Below are 17,786 nucleotides of genomic sequence, written 5' to 3'. Positions count from 1 at the left end.
ACTGGGGTGGGGGGGGCACCTATTAGTTCCTCCCTGGATACTGGGGTGGGGGGGGCACCTATTAGTTCCACCCTGGATACTGGGGTGGGGGGGGGGCACCTATTAGTTCCGCCCTGGATACTGGGGTGGGGGGGCACCTATTAGTTCCTCCCTGGCTACTGGGGGTGGGGGGGGCACCTATTAGGTGCGCCCCCCCCCCCCCCCCCCCGCACAGGGTGGAACTATTAGTTCCTCCCTGGATACTTGGGGGGTGGGGGGGGGGGCACCTATTTGTTCCTCCCTGGATACTGGGGGGGTGGGGGCACCTATTAGTTCCTCCCGGGGCATCCCAGCATCCCATCAGTTACACTGTGATGCGACCCTCCCATGGATTTTTGGGGGGAATTTGTTTTTAAGAGGGCAAGTTGTTAAAAAATAAAATTGTATTTTATGTATGTTTTTTTTTTAAGTGCTTCAGTTGGTGGTGGCCCAATGTTTCTACAGCAATTGGATTTTAGATAGTTGTAGTCACCAGATTTGTTTGTTTGGATACATCAGTGAAGTCTGAGATCAGTGCTAGAATGAAACAGGATGTTGAGGCTATTCAGGAAGAGGGGTCAGTAATGGGTGGATAACTAGCATTAGATAGGAGGAGAGTAATATGATCTAGTTCTGGTGTGACTGTTTATTTCCATTAGAAGCAGTATTCTCAGTAATTGACATGCCGTACTAATACAGCCCAGCAAAAGTGGTGCTCCAAGGGTAATAGACAACTGCCCTGCAGACTGCGTGGGTGTCTTCATTTTCCATCTGGTTGAATAGATCAACTTGTTATATGAAATTATTTTGTTCTCCCGTTTCTGTCTACTTTTATATTATATTTACAAATCAAAAATGGGGCAAAAAATTGGTGGGATATAGCTCATTGTGGCTCCATGTTTAATAAAATAGCCAAGCATAGGACAAAACAGATTAATTGCTCTCATTGTTCATGCACTATATGAACTCTTAAGCACTCAGACTACAAATTTAATTTTGATGGGAATGTAGCTTCTCACCTTACACGCAAGTGCACAAATCTGGTACGTACCCATCATCTGCATAATAACATTTAGTTTGAAAAGTAGAACTGCATTGAAATAATTACCAAGCATTTTACATGAATAGAAATTAGACATTACAGAGGTTTGAACAAACCGTTGGAATTTGGGATATTTTATATACAGCAGGTTTGAAAAGGATCAACCAACTTTACATATATATTGCAGAAGTACTGTATTGATGACGATTAGAAACATCAAAACCTATCAATTAGTTACTCGTGACATTGCATGGCTTAGCTGTCTCTCAATCATTAAGTTAATACTTTCTGTCTCTTCGTCTCATGGTATGGATTTGCATTGTTGCAAAAAATGTGTCCGGGTGATTTTCAGGCCTAATCTCATTGAAATTTTGTACAACTAACTCAAAACCTGATCAGTCCCTTTGTACAGATAAAAAGAGAAAACTGAAAATGCGCAGCAGATCTGTTAACATCTGGAAAACATAAAGTTAAATTACCATTGGGATATAGATCCTTTTAATAGAACCGCTCAATCTCTTAGTATTAATCGTTTGAACTTATGTTTTCAGTTTCCTGCTCCATTTAGTCACCAACACAGAAGATAAGGTGACATTTCTTTTAATTTTGCATCTGTACCAATTTTAGACCAATCATTGCTTTTGCATTACCAAATGTTTTAAAGTGAGAGGGATAGTGTGAGGCGTGCATGTGGAAATTCATTTAGTATCGTGATTTTATTGATGTTGTTTTCATACAGATATTAAATAAAACCATGGTTACCATTTAGATAGTACAATTATGCTTGAAGTTCATAAGGTGTAAAACCAATATAAGCCCTGTACTGGTCTACTGTCGCTGTAATTCTACAGAGTAGCAGTGATACCCGCCCTGCTGTATGCCTCAGAGACGTGGACCATGTATAGCAGGCACCTCAAAGCACTGAAGAGGTACCACCAATGCTGCCTCTGCACGATCCTGCAAATCCATTGGCAGGATAGGCGCACCAACGTCGGTGTTCTCGCTCAGGCCAACATCCCCAGCATCGAAGCTCTGACCACGCTCAATCAGCTCGATGGATGGGCCACATCGTCCGCATGCCCGATACGAGACTCCCAAAACAAGCGCTCTACTCAGAGCTCCGGCATAGCAAGAGAGCCCCAGGTGGGCAGAGGAAACGCTTCAAGGACACCCTCAAAGCCTCCTTGAAAAAGTGTAACATCCCCACCGACACCTGGGAATCCCTGGCCCAAGACCGCACAAAGTGGAGGAGAAGCATCCGGAAACGCGCCAAACACCTCGAGTCTCTTCGCCGGGAGCAAGCGGAAGCCAAGGGCAGGCAGCGCAAGGAGCGCACGTCAACCCAAGCACCCCCACCCACCCGCCCCTTCAATCACCGTCTGCCCCACCCGTGACAGAGACTGTAGGTCCCGCATTGGACTAATCAGTCACCTGCAAACTCATTAAATGGCATCGAAGGGCCACATTTTGTGAACCAACTACTTGGTTAAATAAGAACATTCTGCATTCTCTTTGTTATGCTACAAGGAGTTAATTATAGTCAAGTTAGGTTTACTGACTCTCTTTATTCTGCACGGAGGATATCATTCTCTTTATTTTACACAAGATTCTTTAAACTTGCCAGCCACTGCCTGAATGTCCAGCTCATTTATGACCAGCAGTACTGAAGTGAATGCTGCTATCCGGCCAGCTACTACGATTCTTTCATTTGAAGGCAGTCCACCTTGGTAGCACCCTTTTTGACCCAGAAAGGCGACTCTATGGGTGGCTCTTTGGCAATCAAGGCTATCTTACATACATACGAATTAGGAGCAGGAGTAGGCCACTCAGCCTTTCGCGCCTGCTCCGCCATTCAATAAGATCATGGCTGATCCGATTACTCCACATTCCCGCCTACCCCCGAAAACTTTTCACCCCCTTGCTTACCAAGAATCTATCTACCTCTGCCTTAAAAATATTCAAAGACTCTGCTTCCACCACCCTCTGAGGAAGAGAGTTCCAAAGACTCACGACCCTCTGAGAAAAAATTTCTCCTCATCTCTGTCTTAAATGTGCGACCCCTTATTTTTAAACAGTGACCCCCCCTAGTCTAGATTCTCCCACAAGAGGAAACATCCTCTCCACATCCACCCTGTCCAGGTGTCAGGATCTTATATATTTCAATCAAGTCACCTCTTTCTCTTCTAAACTCCAGCAGATACAATCCTAGCCTGTCCAACCTTTCCTCATAAGACAACCCACCCATTCCAGGTATTCGTCTAGTAATCGTTCTCTGAACAGCTTCCAACGCATTTACATCCTTCCTTAAATAAGGAGACCAATACAATTCACAGTACTCCAGATGTAGTCTCACCAATGCCCTGTATAATTGAAGCATAACCTCCCTACTTTTGTATTCAATTCCCCTTGCAATAAACGATAACATTCTATTAGCTTTTCTAATTACTTGCTGTACCTGCATAGTAACCTTTTGCGATTCATGCACTAGGACACCCAGATCCCTCTGCAACTCAGCTCTGCAATCTCTCACCATTTAGATAATATGCTTTTTTATTCTTCCTGCCAAAATGGGCAGCAACTTCTACAGCAGTAGCTGATAAAATCTCTGCCCTTTCCCAGTATACCAGTGGAGCACCACTATATCGAGGACTTTGTTCTAATTCGCTCCTAGGACGTGGACATTGCTGGCAAAGCCGGCATTTCTGTCCAAGCCTAATTGCCCTTGAGAAGGTGGTGGTGAGCCACCACTGCAGTCCGTGCAATGAAGGTACTCCCACAGTGCTGTGAAGGAGGGAGTTCCAGGATTTTGACCCAGCAACGATGAAGGATCGGCAATATATTTCCAAGTCAGGGCGGTGTGTGACTTGAAGGGGAACTTGGAGGTGGTGATATTCCCATGTGCCTGCTGCCCTTGTCCTTCTAGGTGGTAGAGGTCGCGGGTTTGGGAGGTGCTGTCGAAGAAGCCTTGTCGAGTTGCTGCAGTGCATCTTGTAGATGGTACACACTGCAGCCACGGTACGCTGGTGGTGGAGGGTGTGAATGTTTAAGGTGGTGGATGGGGTGCCAATCAAGCGGGCTGCTTTGCCCTGGATGGTGTTGAGCTTCCCGAGTGTTGTTGGCGCTGCACTCATCCAGGCAAGTGGAGAGTATTCCATCACACTCCTAACTTGTGCCTTGTAGATGGTGAAAAGGCTTTGGTGAGTCAGGAGGTGAGACACTCGCCGCAGAATACCCAGCCTCCGACTTGCTGTTATAGCCACAGTATTTATGTGGCTGGTCCAGTTAAGTTTTAGGTCAACGGTGACCCCCAGAATGTTGATTGTGGGGTATTCGGCGAAGGATTCTCACTTGTTGGAGATAGTCATTGCCTGGCACTTGGGTGGCACGAATGTTACTTGCCACTTATCAGCCCAAGCCTGAATGTCGTCATGGTATTGCTGCATATGGGCATGGACTGCTTCATTATCTGAGGAGTTGCAAATGGAACTGAACACTGCAGTAATCAGCGAACATCCCCACTTCTGACCTTATGATGGAGGGAAGGTCATTGATGAAACAGCTGAAGATGATTGGGCCTAGGACACTGCCCTGAGGAATTCTTACAGCGATGTCTTGGGGCTGAGATGATTGACCTCCAACAACCACAACCATCTTCCTTTCAAATCAAATCAAATCAAATCAACTTTTATTGTCATTGTTAGTGCACAAGTGCACTACAACGAAATGTAGGCTTGCGGCTCCCGAGAGTGTACAATTTGGATTAGGACACTTAAACATTTCAACATACATTTGTACATATATATTAGCATAAATATGACCATAATAAAGTGCATCGGCAGATGTGCAGACTTTGGTGTTTATTTGTGGAGATCAGTAGGATGACAGCCCTGGGAAAGAAGCTGTTCCTAAATCTGGTCGTACGGGTGCGAATGCATCTGTAGCGTCTTCCAGATGGTAGGAGGGCGAACAGACTGTGGCTGGGGTGGGTAGGGTCTTTGATGATGGACCGTGCCCTCCGTAGGCAGCGTTTCTGATATATATGTTCTATGGTCGGTAGCCGGGTGCCGGTAATGCGTTGGGCAGTTTTGACTACCCGCTGCAGGGCTTTCCGGTCGTGGGAGCTACAGCTGCCGTACCATACCGTGATACAGTTTGTCAGGATGCTCTCTATAGTGCAGCGGTAGAAGTTAGAGAGGATCAGGGGTGACAGATTACATCTCTTCAGCCTCCTCAAGAAATATAGGCGCTGCTGGGCCTTCTTCACCAGAGAGGAGGTGTTGAGGGACCAGGAGAGGTCTTCCGTGATGTGGACTCCGAGGAACTTAAAGCTGGCCACCCTTTCCACCTCCACCCCATTGATGTGGATGGGGGTGTGACTTCCGCCTTTGGACTTCCTGAAGTCTAGGTATGACTCCAACCACTGGAGAGTTTCCCTCTGATTCCCATTGACTTCAGTTTTACTAGGGCTCCTTGATGCCACACTCGGCCAAATACTGCCTTGATGTCAAGGGCAGTCACTCTTACCTCACCTCTGGAATTTTGTCCATGTTTGGACCAAGTCTGTAATGAGGTCTGGAGCTGAGTGTTCCTGGTGCAACACAAACTGAGCATTGGTGAGTAAGTGCTGCTTGATAGCCTTTGTTGATGACACCTTCCATCACTTTGCTGATGATTGAGAGTAGACTGATGGGACGGTAATTGGCTGGATTGGACTGGTCCTGCTTTTTGTGGGCAGGACATACCTGGACTGTTTTCCACATTGTCAGGTAGATGCCAATGTTGTAGCTTTGCTGGAACAGCTTGGCTAGAGGCGCTGATAGTTCTGGAGCACAAGTCTTCTGCACGACAGCTGGGATGTTGTCGGGGCCCATAGCATTTGCTGTATCCAGTGCTATCAGCCGTTTCTTGATATCACGTGGAGTGAATTGAATTGGCTGAAGACTGGCTTCTGTGATGGTGGAGACCTCAGCAGGAGGCTGAGATGCATCATCCACTTGGCACTTCTGGCTGAAAATGGTTGCAAACGCTTTAGCCTTCTCTTTTGCACTCATGTGCTGGGCTCCGCCATCATTGAGGATGGGGATAGGCATGGAGCGTCCTCCTCCTGTTAGTTGTTTAATGGTCCATCACCATTCACGACTGGATGTGGCAGGACAGCAGAGATTTGATCTGATCCATTGGTTGTGGAATCGTTTAGCTCTGTCTGTAGCATGCTGCTTCTACTGTTTAGAATGCATGTCGTCCTGTGTTGCAGCTTCCCCAGGTTGATGCCTAATTTTTAGGTTACGCTGGTGCTGCTCCTGGCATGCCCTTCTACACTCCTGATTGAACCAGGGTTGGTCCCCTGGCTTGATGGTAATGGTAGAGTGAGGGATATGCTGGGCCATCAGGTTACATATTGCAGTGGAATACAATTCTGCTGCTGCTGATGGCCCACAGCGCCTCATGGATGCCCAGATTTGAGTTGCTATATCTGTTATGAATCTATACCATTTAGCACGGTGGTAGTGCCACACAGCACGTTGGAGGGTGTCCTTAGCGTGAAGACAGGACTCCACACGGAGTGTGCGGTGGTCACTCCTACCAGTACTATCATGGACAGATGCATCTGCGACAGGTTGATTGGTGAGCACGAGGCCAAGTAGGTTTTGCCCTTGTGTATGTTCTCTCACCACCTGTTGCAGTCCTAGTCTGGCAGCTATTCAAAACTCGGCCAGCTCGGTCAGTAATGGTGCTACTGAGCCACTCTTGGTGATGGACATTGAAGTCCCCCACCCAGAGTACATTCTGTGCCTTGCTACTCTCAGTGCTTCTCCCAAGTGGCGTTCAACATGGAGGAATACTGATTCATCAGCTGAGGGAAAGCGGTAGGTGGTAATCAGCAGGCGGTTTCCTTGCCCATGCTTGACCTGAAGCCATGAGACTTCATGGGGTCCGGAGTCAATGTTGAGGACTCCCAGGGCCACTCCTTCCTGACTGTATACCACTGTGCTGCCACCTCTGGTGGGTCGGTCCTGCCAGGACATACCCAGGGATGGTGATGCAGGAGTCTGGGATATTGGCTGAAAGGTATGGTTCTGTGAATATGACTGTCAGGCTGTCGCTTGACTAGTCTGTAGGACAGCTCTCCCAATTTTGGCACACGTCCCCAGATGTTAGTGAGGAGGACTTTGCAGGATCGACTGGGCTGGGAGTGCTGTTGTTATGGTTGATGCCGGGTGGTCCGTCAGGTTTTATTATTATTGTTTTTCGAAGTGGTTTTATACAACTGAGTGGCTTGCTAGACCATTTCAGAGGGCAGTTAAGAGTCAACTACATTGTGGGTCTGGAATCACATATAGGCCAGACCAGGTAAGGACAGCAGATTTCTTTCCCTAAAGGACATCAGTGAATGAGATGGGTTTTTCCGACGATCCAATAGTTTCATGGTCACCATTATTAATACTAGCTTTTTATTCCAGATTTATTTAATTAACTGAATTTAGTTCCCCAGCTCCCATGGTGGATCATTAATCCAGGCCTCTGGATTACTAGTCCAGTAACATAACTACTATGCTGTCATACCCTGTTCAGCCAGAAGGGTCATCATCGAACACACGGTTGGGATGTTGAAGACATATTTCAGATGCCTGGATAGATTCAGGGTGTTCTGCAATATAGTTTATCAGGTGTCTTTAGGATCTTGGTGCACTGCCTGCTGCATAATTTTGTCTTACAAGGAGGCTCCAGAGTTGAAAGCCACACAAGGGCAGCAGGCAGATCAGCCTGAGGAGGAACAGCAGCAGCTGAAGAGAATGCAGTATGAAACCTGTTGCCAGCTGCAAGAGACATTTGTGCCAATCTGATATGAGAGACCTTCTCTTGACCACCACATCTGTGTGGTGCATGAACACTCCTATTTAATCTTTCCCCGTCACACCACAGACATAGCATCATCTACAAATCCTTTTTTGTGCAGCAACACACACAACTCAATTCACACCATGTGGACATCCGTAATGGTCCTGGAGCCAAGCAGTCATGGGTGGGGGGAGCATGGGTGCAAGACTAGCCGGCTAAGGTCCTATGGTGAGTCTGGGAGAGCGGGGTAGCAATCGGGGGTGGGGGGGGGGAGGTTCGCGTAGTGGCCGGTAGCAACCCGCTTCATTAATGTGGAGTCAAGAGGGAGCACTCCTGCTTCTCTTGGCTCCACATTAAGGTATTCTTATTTTAACTTAGTTTGCAAGTAAACTAGGTAATCCTGAACGCAGCAGGCCCGTTATTAGCATATTCAAGAAGCCTAAAGCCTGTTTTAGAGGGACGCCTCTACAGCTCCCCAACCAATATGACATCGGATGCTGTTCAGGTGCATGATGGTTGGCCCCTAAATTGGACCTCTGCACCTGTTCTGCTTATGGAAAATAGGCAACAAGGTCCAATTTCACCCCAACAACTGTAACACGTTAAAATGCTATTCATAACCCATACTGCATGTCTACTAATTATCATCATGCTTCTGCTTGGTGCTTAATGTCTGACTCTTGAACTCTTAACCTAATCTAGTGCACCATGTTGGTGTTAGCTGAGCTGCTTTCCTGCCTGCCACCTCATAGCCTCTCCATCACAAAGACTTCCACCTCGAACCTTGCTTATCTCTGCCCCTCCATGACATCTTCCACTGAAACTCTCATCCATGCTGTTATCACCTCCAGAGTTAATACTTCAATGTTTTCCTGGCCAGCCTCCTATCTTCCACCTTCTGTAAACTTCAGTTCACCTAGAATGGGCAGCACGGTGGCATAGTGGTTAGCACTGTTGCCTCACAGCGCCAGGGACCCGGGTTCGAATCTGGCCTCGGGTGACTGTCTGTGTGGAGTTTGCACATTCTCCCCGTGTTTGCGTGGGTTTTCTCCGGGTGCTCCGGTTTCCTCCCACAGTCCAAAGATGTGCGGGGGTAGGTTGATTGGCCATGATAAAAATTGACCCTTAGTGTTAGGGGGATTAAATACGTGGGGTTACGGGGATAGGGTGGGATATGTGTTGGTGTAGGGGTTACGGGGATCGGGTGGGATATGTGTCGGTGCAGGCTCGATGGGCCGAAATGGCCTCTATCTGTACTGAGGTTTCTGTGATTTTTCTGTGAACTCCATTGCCTGTATCATATCCTGCACTCACCCATTACCTCCTGTGCTCTCTGACCTACATTGGCTCTCAGGCAATGAAATTTAAAATTCTGATCCTTGTGTTTAAATCCCTCCATGGCCTTGCCCCTCCTTACCTCTGCAACTTTCTCCAGCAGTACAGTACACCACCCCACCCCCCCTCCTCCCCCCTCAAGAATACTCTGATTCTGGCCTCTTGAGCATTCTCCCCTTTTTACCCTACCTTGGGTGGCTGTGCCTTCAGGTGTCTAGGCCCCATGCTCTGGAGTTCCCTGCCTAAACCCCTCAACCTCTCCACCTCTCTCTCCTTGGCAAAGAATCATAGAATATATAGAAACAATAGTTTTTGGTCTCCTACGCAATAGTACTCTCTGTAATGGCTTCATATGGAGTTGAAAGTTCTGAGATAGTTTAAAGGTGTTTGAAGAAGTTATATTTTAAACTTTAAAATTATTATTATTTCCTAAACAAGATTTGCATATTGCCATGTCACTATTCACTGTTGACTAATGTTTATAATATGCTTTTGTTCTGAGTTAACAGAATCATCATGCTGTAATTAATCTGCACATATACAGTATAATGTTGGTTGAATCTATATAATTGATGTATCTTTAGGTGGAAAAGACGATGGACAAGTACGACAACAAAAACAAGTTCATTCAATGTATGGAAGCGGATTTCAGCACAGTCCTGGTCGAGGATTTGGTCCCTATACTTCAACCAGGTTTGAAAACCCAACAGGTCGTGGATTTGCTCAGCCAAGGGGAACCTTTGGTCCACCATTTAACCAGAGGCCGCCATTTAGACCTCCAGGATTTCATCCACCTCACATGATGCATTCACAGCCAGTGATGTCCAATCCAATGATGTCTTGTTCTTATTCCCCTTCATTTTGGCATCCAATGTCAAATGATATGCCTCCTTTCCTACCTCCTCCTCCTCCTCCTCCCCCTCCTCCTCCTCACCCAATGAGCACAGGCTGGCCAGAATCTAACGTGAGGCATCCTACTTGCTTTCCAAATTCTCCTTTCTCTCTTCCCAATGCTCCTCCCCCTCACATGCCAAATTCTCAGTTCCCACCACAGCTACCTCCTCAAGGCTCACAAGATTTTGTATACAGACCCCGCTATTAGGAACCACTCATGTGTTGCAAGCTTTCTGAAGTACCTCAATTGCATGACAACAACCATCAAGTAGCGTTCTCATTGAAAAAACAATTAGAATTGGGTGCGAAATCTTCCAAACATTGAACTGCATTTAGGGTGATAATGCAGCTATGCTGTTCATATCTATATAGTAGGAACATAGTTGTGCTAATATAGGGATAGCAGTTAGTGGTCATTATGATCATAATCAACCCTGACCTGTTCAGCAACAAGTCTGTGCTGCCAGTGGACATTTTAACCAAACAAAATCATATTACCTGGGCATTTAAAATTAAATATAAAATACAAAGCTGTTTTCTCTTCTATTCCTCATCCTTGCTATTCACTAATACTCTCCTTCACTGATGTTTGCTATTTTTAAACTTAAATGAAAAGAGAGATGCTGAATTTGGTCATGTTATAGGCTGAATTTGCCTTTTCTTAACTATTGGGATAAAAAAAAATGCAATCATGTACAACAATTGATTGTGCACACTGTCCTACTTGTTCAGAACAGGCAACTTGTGGGTGAAATTGATCTTCGGCAGTGGTACAAAATGAGCGATAGCAAATTGGCAGCCCATTTTGCATCCCACCCAACTTTCTTTTCCACTGCCAAAGACCAATTTCCTAATAGTAATGCTGTATTTTGTAAATACAGAAGTTTTGTTACACTGATGTTAAATATGTCATCTGTTCTTTATAGTTAGACTTTTCAAAAGTTTAGAAAACTTTAAATGTTTAGAAAATTCTGATGTCAGCTCTTTACTTAAAATGACTAAGTGTGAATTAGGACAGACCAAACACTTTTTTTTAGGAAGCTGTAAAGTTAATCCTTGTTAAATGTTTGTGTTTGTCTTTTGACATCTAATAAGTTTTGAGAGAATCGAATTAAACATTACATTCAGTTTACAACTTTCAGTAAAATATGTCCTTTTTTTCATTTGTTTGGTTTTATTTTGTGCTACAACAACACATTCACCTACTCACCCCTATCTGTACTTTTGTGTTTGCTTTTCATCAAGATTGGCAGTAATTCTAATATCTCACTTCACATAAATCTTAATGAATGTATAAATTAATGAGTAAAATCCTGTCAACACAAAATGTTTTGTTAAATTGTGCTTGTATGCTGTCGATTTAGTGCAACTGTCAAGTTCAAAGATGGAACCTTTTTAACCTCATTAGATTAGCAATGAGATGTTAACAGCTTATTATGAGCTCAGTATAGTCCAATTTATTATGCTGTGCATAAGACCTTGACTGTACAGTGACAAGTGTGATATTTTGTGTATATATGTCTGCCATGATGCTCACTGCCAGAAAAAGAATTTAAAAAGTGCTCCCATGGTTCATTGGGTATGTGCACCGCGTTCTCTGTTGCGGAGTCACACAAACCAGAAGGATCCTAGATTTGATCCCTGGGCTGTGGTGCTGCTTTACCACCACAATTCATTTCAGAACTGTTGCTTTACTACCCAACTGCCTATTCTGCATCAATTCCTAGGTGAATCATAGCTTCCTACAGCTCAACGTTGACAAAATCTGAAACCATCCTCGCTATGTTCAACTCTTACCAATTCTGGCTTCCTGTGGTCCAGCAAATCAACTTCATTATTCTTGATCTGTTTTTTTAAATCTTATTGCTGTAATGTCCTTTAGTAAAGGAAATCTGCCGTCCTTACCTGGTCTGACCTATATGTGACTCCAGACCCACGGCAATGTGGTTGACTCTTAACTGCCGTCTGAAATGGCCTAGCAAACCACTCAGTTGTAACAAACTGCTACAAAAAACAATAAAAGGAATGAAACTGGACGGACCACCTGGCATCAACCTTGGCACCGGCTACGGATACAGCACACCCAGCCCAGTCGACCCTGCAAAGTCCTCCTCACCAACATCTGGGGACTTGTGCCAAAATTGGGAGAGCTGTCCCACAGACTACTCAAGCAACAGACTGACATAGTCATACTCACAGAATCATACCTTTCAGCCAATGTCCCAAACTCCTCCATCACCATCCCTGGATATGTCCTGTCCCACCAGCAGGACAGACCCACCAGGGGTGGCAGCACAGTGGTATACAGTTGGGAAGGAGTGGCCCTGGGAGTCGTCGACATTGACTCCGGACCCCATGAAGTCTCATGGCTTCAGGTCAAGCATGGACAAGGAACCCTCCTGCTGATTACCACCTGCTGCCCTCCCTCAACTGATGAATCCGTATTCCTCCATGATGAACACCACTTGGAAGAAGCACTGAGAGTAGCAAGGGCACAGAATGTACTGTGGGTGGGGGACTTCAATGTCCATCACCAAGAGTGGCTCGGTAGCACCACTACTGACCGAGCTAGCCGAGTCCTGAAGGACACAACTGCAAATCTGAGCCTGCGACAGGTGGTGAGAGAACCAACACGAGGGGAAAAACCTACTTGGCCTCGTCCTCGCAAATCTACCTGTCGCAGATGCATCTGTCCATGACAGTATTGGTAGCAGTGACCACTGCACAGTCCTTGTGGAGATGAAGTCCCATCTTCACACTGAGGACACCCTCCATCGTGTTGTGTGGTACTACCACCGTGCTAAATGGGATAGATTCAGAACAGATCTAGCAGCTCAAAACTGGGCATCCATGAGGTGCTGTGGGCCATCCGCAGCAGCAGAATTGTATTTCACCACAATCCGTAATCTCATGGCCTAGCATATCTACCTTACTATCAAGCCAGGGGACCAGCCCTGGATCAATGAGACGTGTAGAAGAGCATGCCAGGAGCAGCACCAGGCGTACCTAAAAATGAGGTGCCAACCTGGGAAAGCTGCAACACGGGACTACATGCATGCTAATAAGCGGAAGCAGCAAGCTATAGACAGGGCTAAGCGATCCCACAATCAACGGATCAGATCAAAGCCCCGCAGTCCTGCCACATCCAGTTGTGAATGGTGGTGGACCATTAAACAACTAACGGGAGGAGATTGCTCCATGAATATCCCCATCCTCAATAACGTTGGAGCCCATCAGTGATTGCAAAAGACATGGCTGAAGCGTTTGCAAGCATTTTCAGCCAGAAGTGCCGAGTGGATGATCCATATTAGCCTACACCTGAGGTCCCCACCATCACAGAATCCAGTCTTCAGCCAATTCAATTCACTCCACGTGATATCAAGAAGTGGCTGAGCACACTGGATACTGCAAAGGCTAGGGCCCCGACAACTTCCCGGCTATCGTGCTGAAGACTTGTGCTCCAGAACTAGCCGCGCATCTAGCCAAGCTGTTCCAGTACAGCTACAACACTGGCATCTATCCGACAATGTGGAAAACTGCCCAGATATGTCCTGTCCACAAAAAGCAGTACAAATCCAACCTGGCCAATTACCGCCCCATCAGTCTATTCTCAATCATCAACAAAGTGATGGAATGTGTCATCAACAGTGCTATCAAGCGGCACTTACCAATAACCTACTCACTGTGGCCCAGTTTGCATTCCGCCAAGACCACACAGCTCCTGACCTCATTACAGCCTTGGTCCAAACATGGACAAAGGAGCTGAATTCCAGAGATGAGGTGAGAGTGACTGCCCTTGACATCAAGGTAGCATTTGACCGAGTGTGGCATCAAGGAGCCCCAGTAAAACTGAAGTCAATGGGAATCGGGGGGTGGGGGGGAAACACTCCACAAGCTGGAGTCATACCTAGCACAAAGGAAGATGGTTGTGGTGGTTGAAGGTCAGTCATCATAGCCCCAGGATATCGCTGCAGGAGTTCCTCAGGGTAGTGTCCTCTGCCCAACCATCTTCAGCTGCTTCATCAATGACCTTCCCTCCAACATAAGGTGAGAAATGGGGATGTTCGCTGATTGCACAGTGTTCAGTGCCATTCATAACTCTTCAGATAATGAAGCAGTCCATGCCCCACATGCAACAAGACCTGGACGACGTTCAGGCTTGGGCTGATAAGTGACAGGTAACATTCGCGCCACAGAAGTGCCAGGCAATGATTATCTCCAACAAGCGAGAGTCTAACCACCTCCCCTTAACATTCAACAGCATTACCATCGCCGAATCCCCCAATATCAACATCCTGGGGGGGGGGGGGTCACCATTGACCAGAAACTTAACTGGACCAGCCACATAAATACTGTGGCAACAAGAGCAGGTCAGTGACTGGGTATTCTGCGGCAAGTGTCTCACTTCCTGACTCCCCAAAGCCTTTCCACCATCTACAAGGCACAAGTAAGGAGTGTGATGGAATACTCTCCACTTGCCTGGATGAGTGCAGCTCCAACAACACTCAAGAAGCTTGACACCATCCAGGACAAAGCAGCCCACTTGATTGACACCCCAGCCACCACCTTAAACAGTCACTCCCTCCACCACCGGCATACCGTGGGTGAAGTGTGTACTATTTACAGGATGCACTGCAGTAACTCACCAAGGCTTCTTCGGCAGCACCTCCCAAACCTGCGACCTCTTCCACCTAGAAGGACAAGAGCATCAGGCACATGGGAACACCACCACATCCAAGTTCCCCTCCAAGTCACACACCATCCTGACTTAGAAATATATCGCCGATCCTTCATCGTCGCTGGGTCAAAATCCTGGAACTCTCTACCTAACAGCACTGTGGGAGTACCTTCACCACACGGACTGCAGCGATTCAAGAAGGCGGCTCACCACCACCTCAAGGGCAACTAGGGATGGGTAATAAATGCTGGTCTTGCCAGCGACGCCCACATCCCATAATTTTTTTTTTGTCATTGTCATTCTCTTTCACCCCACCCCCTTCCCCTCAGCCTTCATTTGCATAATCTGCAGTCATATTTATGGGCCCACATGCTCCCATTCCTCTGACACCATGGCCGCGATTTCCTCTACCTCTGCGGTTCCAGTGCACGGTGGCTGGGTGCAGCCCCGCTGTTGGCTCCATCTGGCTCTGTGAAAAGATTATACGTTGATTGAGCTTGTTAATTCCGCCCTGCGCGTTTCCCGGCTAATTGAAGGAAGCCGGTCTGATGACGTCACTTGATGCGTCATCGGCCGGTTTCCTTAAAGGAACCATGTGCAAATTATCAGTGTTCTACAGCATTGAGGTGCTGCAAACATTGACAAACACTGCACAGAGGTGCATGGCTGCACCCAGGCTCTCCTATGACTCCCTCCATGTGCTTATGGAGGGAGTCGCAGCACATAGGGAGGTCCTCTTCCCTTTGCATAGGCGGAAGAGACCTCCCCAGGAGATCAAAGCAGCCTGGTTGCACATTGCACAGGAGGACACAAGCAGGGATGTTGGGAGGACCAGGCTGCAGTGGCACAAACCTTTCAATGATCCCAGTAGATCACGAAATGTTACTGTAAAGCCACACTCAGTCGCATCCTGCTGTGCCACACATCACATCCCCATCGCTCTGCTTTCCCATGACAAGGCCTTGGACAACGTGGACCACTTTCCATACCTTGGGAACCTACTGTCAACTAGGGCAGACGTCGATGACCAAGTCCAACACCGCATTCAATGTGCCAGTGCAGCCTTCGGTCGCCTGAGGAAGAGAGTGTTTGAAGACCAGGACCTCAAACTCAGCACCAAGCTCATGGTCGACAGAGCAGTAGTGATACCCGCCCTCCTGTATGCTTCAGAGACATGGACCATGTACAGCAGGCACCTCAAAGCAGTGGAGAGGTACCACCAACGCTGCCTCTACTAGATCCTGCAAATCCATTGGCAGGATAGGCGCACCAACGTCCATGTTCTCGCTTAGGCCAACATCCCCAGCACCGAAGCTTTGACCACGCTTGATCAGCTCCGATGGACAGGCCACATCGTTCGCATGCCCCATACGAGACTCCCAAAACAAGTGCTCTACTCGGAGCTCCGACACGGCAAGAAAGCCCCGGGTGGGCAGAGGAAACACTTCAAAAACACCCTCAAAGCCTCCTTGAAAAAAAGTGCAACATCCCCACCGACACCTGGGAATCCCTGGCCCAAGATCGCACAAAGTGGAGGAGAAGCATCCAGGAAGGCGCCGAACACCTCGAGTCTCTTCGCTGGGAGCAAGCGGATGCCAAGCACAAGCAGCACAAGGAGCGCACGTCAACCCAATCACCCCACCCACCCACCCCTTCAACCACCGTCTGCCCCACCTGTGACAGAGACTGTAGGTCCCGCATTGGACTCATCAGTCACCTGAGAACTCATTTTTAGTGTGGAAGCAGGTGATCCTCAGTTCCGAGGGACTGCCTAAGAAGAAGACGCTGCATTCCCTACCCTACCCCTGCACATCCTTACACCAACTTACCTTGCACCTCTACCCATCCCTCTCTATTTACATTATCACTTCCCCATCTCACTAACCACCCCTCACCCTCATCCTAGTCCAATCATACCAACTAACAACACACAAGGGTAGGCACTTGGGTGTTTAAGGCAATGTTCATGTGAAGTTTCTGTTACTCTGCTGTCAAACATTGAAATCCAGGCAAGTGGAGAGTATTCCATCACACTCCTTACTTGTGCCTTTTAGATGGTGGAAAAGCTTTGGGGAGTTGCTACATTTCTCTACATTGTAACAGTTCAAAAAGTACTTAATTGAATATAAAAAATGCGTTGGGACATCCTGAGGTCGCAAAATACTTGATATAAATGCAAGTTCTAGATCAGTAAAAGTAACCATGAAGCTGCTGGATTGTCGTAAAAACCCATCTGGTTCATGGTGTCCTGGTCTGGTCTATGTATGACTCCAGTTCCACACCAATGTGTTGACTCTTAATTGCCCCTGAACTGGCCTAGATAACCACTCAGGGCACCTAGGGATGGGCATTGGATGCCATCGGCTTTGCCAGCCACGCCCACATCCCGAGAATGGAAAAAAAAGGAAGAGAAGATCGGGCGGGATGTAAAACGGGCTGCCGATTTGTTATCGCTTGTTTTGTGCTACCAATGAAGTCAAATTTCATGCCCAGTGTGTTTGTCTTGTTTTTCCTTTTCTAAGTTAAACTATTAGTATTATGATATTGCGATATAGAGTTTAAATGTTAACATAATTACAAACCACTAATCCTTCCATTCGCCCAATCCAGTTGAAATGTCCTGAGCAGATAATTTTCCGAACGAATACTTCATATGCTTGGAAAGTTATTTACTGAGGCAGAAGCTTTTAATTGTTCAAAACAGTGTCACATTGTATATAAGCATGCTCACAGCCTTCAATGGTGTTTCATTGTTTTTTGCTATAAAATCAAAGTGGCAGGAATTTGTGTGTGAATTAAATAGGCAGCCAGCAGGCATAATTACTATGGCACAGAATGAATGGAACGGGGTAGGCTATGGGGAAGAACTAGGGAGGAACAGATCAGGTTGGAGGCGGAATTTTCAAAGCAAATCAGCAGGGAAGGGGAATTCATAAAACAATCACTGCTTTGAAATTATTGCCATATGTCAATTATTTC

At 46.8% G+C, this 17,786-nt stretch overlaps 1 protein-coding gene across 5 annotated transcripts in view; it reads left to right on the top strand.

Moving 5' to 3' along the window:
* naf1 (nuclear assembly factor 1 homolog (S. cerevisiae)) overlaps window positions 1-11,264 on the top strand; it is a 296,506-nt gene extending 285,242 nt beyond the window's left edge. For 4 of the 5 annotated variants that reach the window (XM_086010894.1, XM_086010902.1, XM_086010899.1 and 1 more), the window contains one exon: window positions 9,820-11,264. In XM_086010894.1, coding sequence (XP_085867020.1) covers window positions 9,820-10,337 — 518 coding nt within the window. In that variant the 3' untranslated portion in view covers window positions 10,338-11,264. The remainder of the gene's footprint in view (window positions 1-9,819) is intronic. The other variant, XM_086010915.1, reaches the window with a different exon arrangement.
* The last annotated feature ends 6,522 nt before the right edge of the window (window positions 11,265-17,786 follow it).

Source organism: Somniosus microcephalus, chromosome 2 (genome assembly GCF_052327205.1).
Source record: "Somniosus microcephalus isolate GS21.2 chromosome 2, FLI_Smic_1.0, whole genome shotgun sequence".
Lineage (NCBI taxonomy): Eukaryota > Metazoa > Chordata > Chondrichthyes > Squaliformes > Somniosidae > Somniosus > Somniosus microcephalus.
The sequence above is the reverse complement of the archived record's forward strand: the minus strand, read 5'-3'. Positions and strand labels throughout refer to the sequence as shown.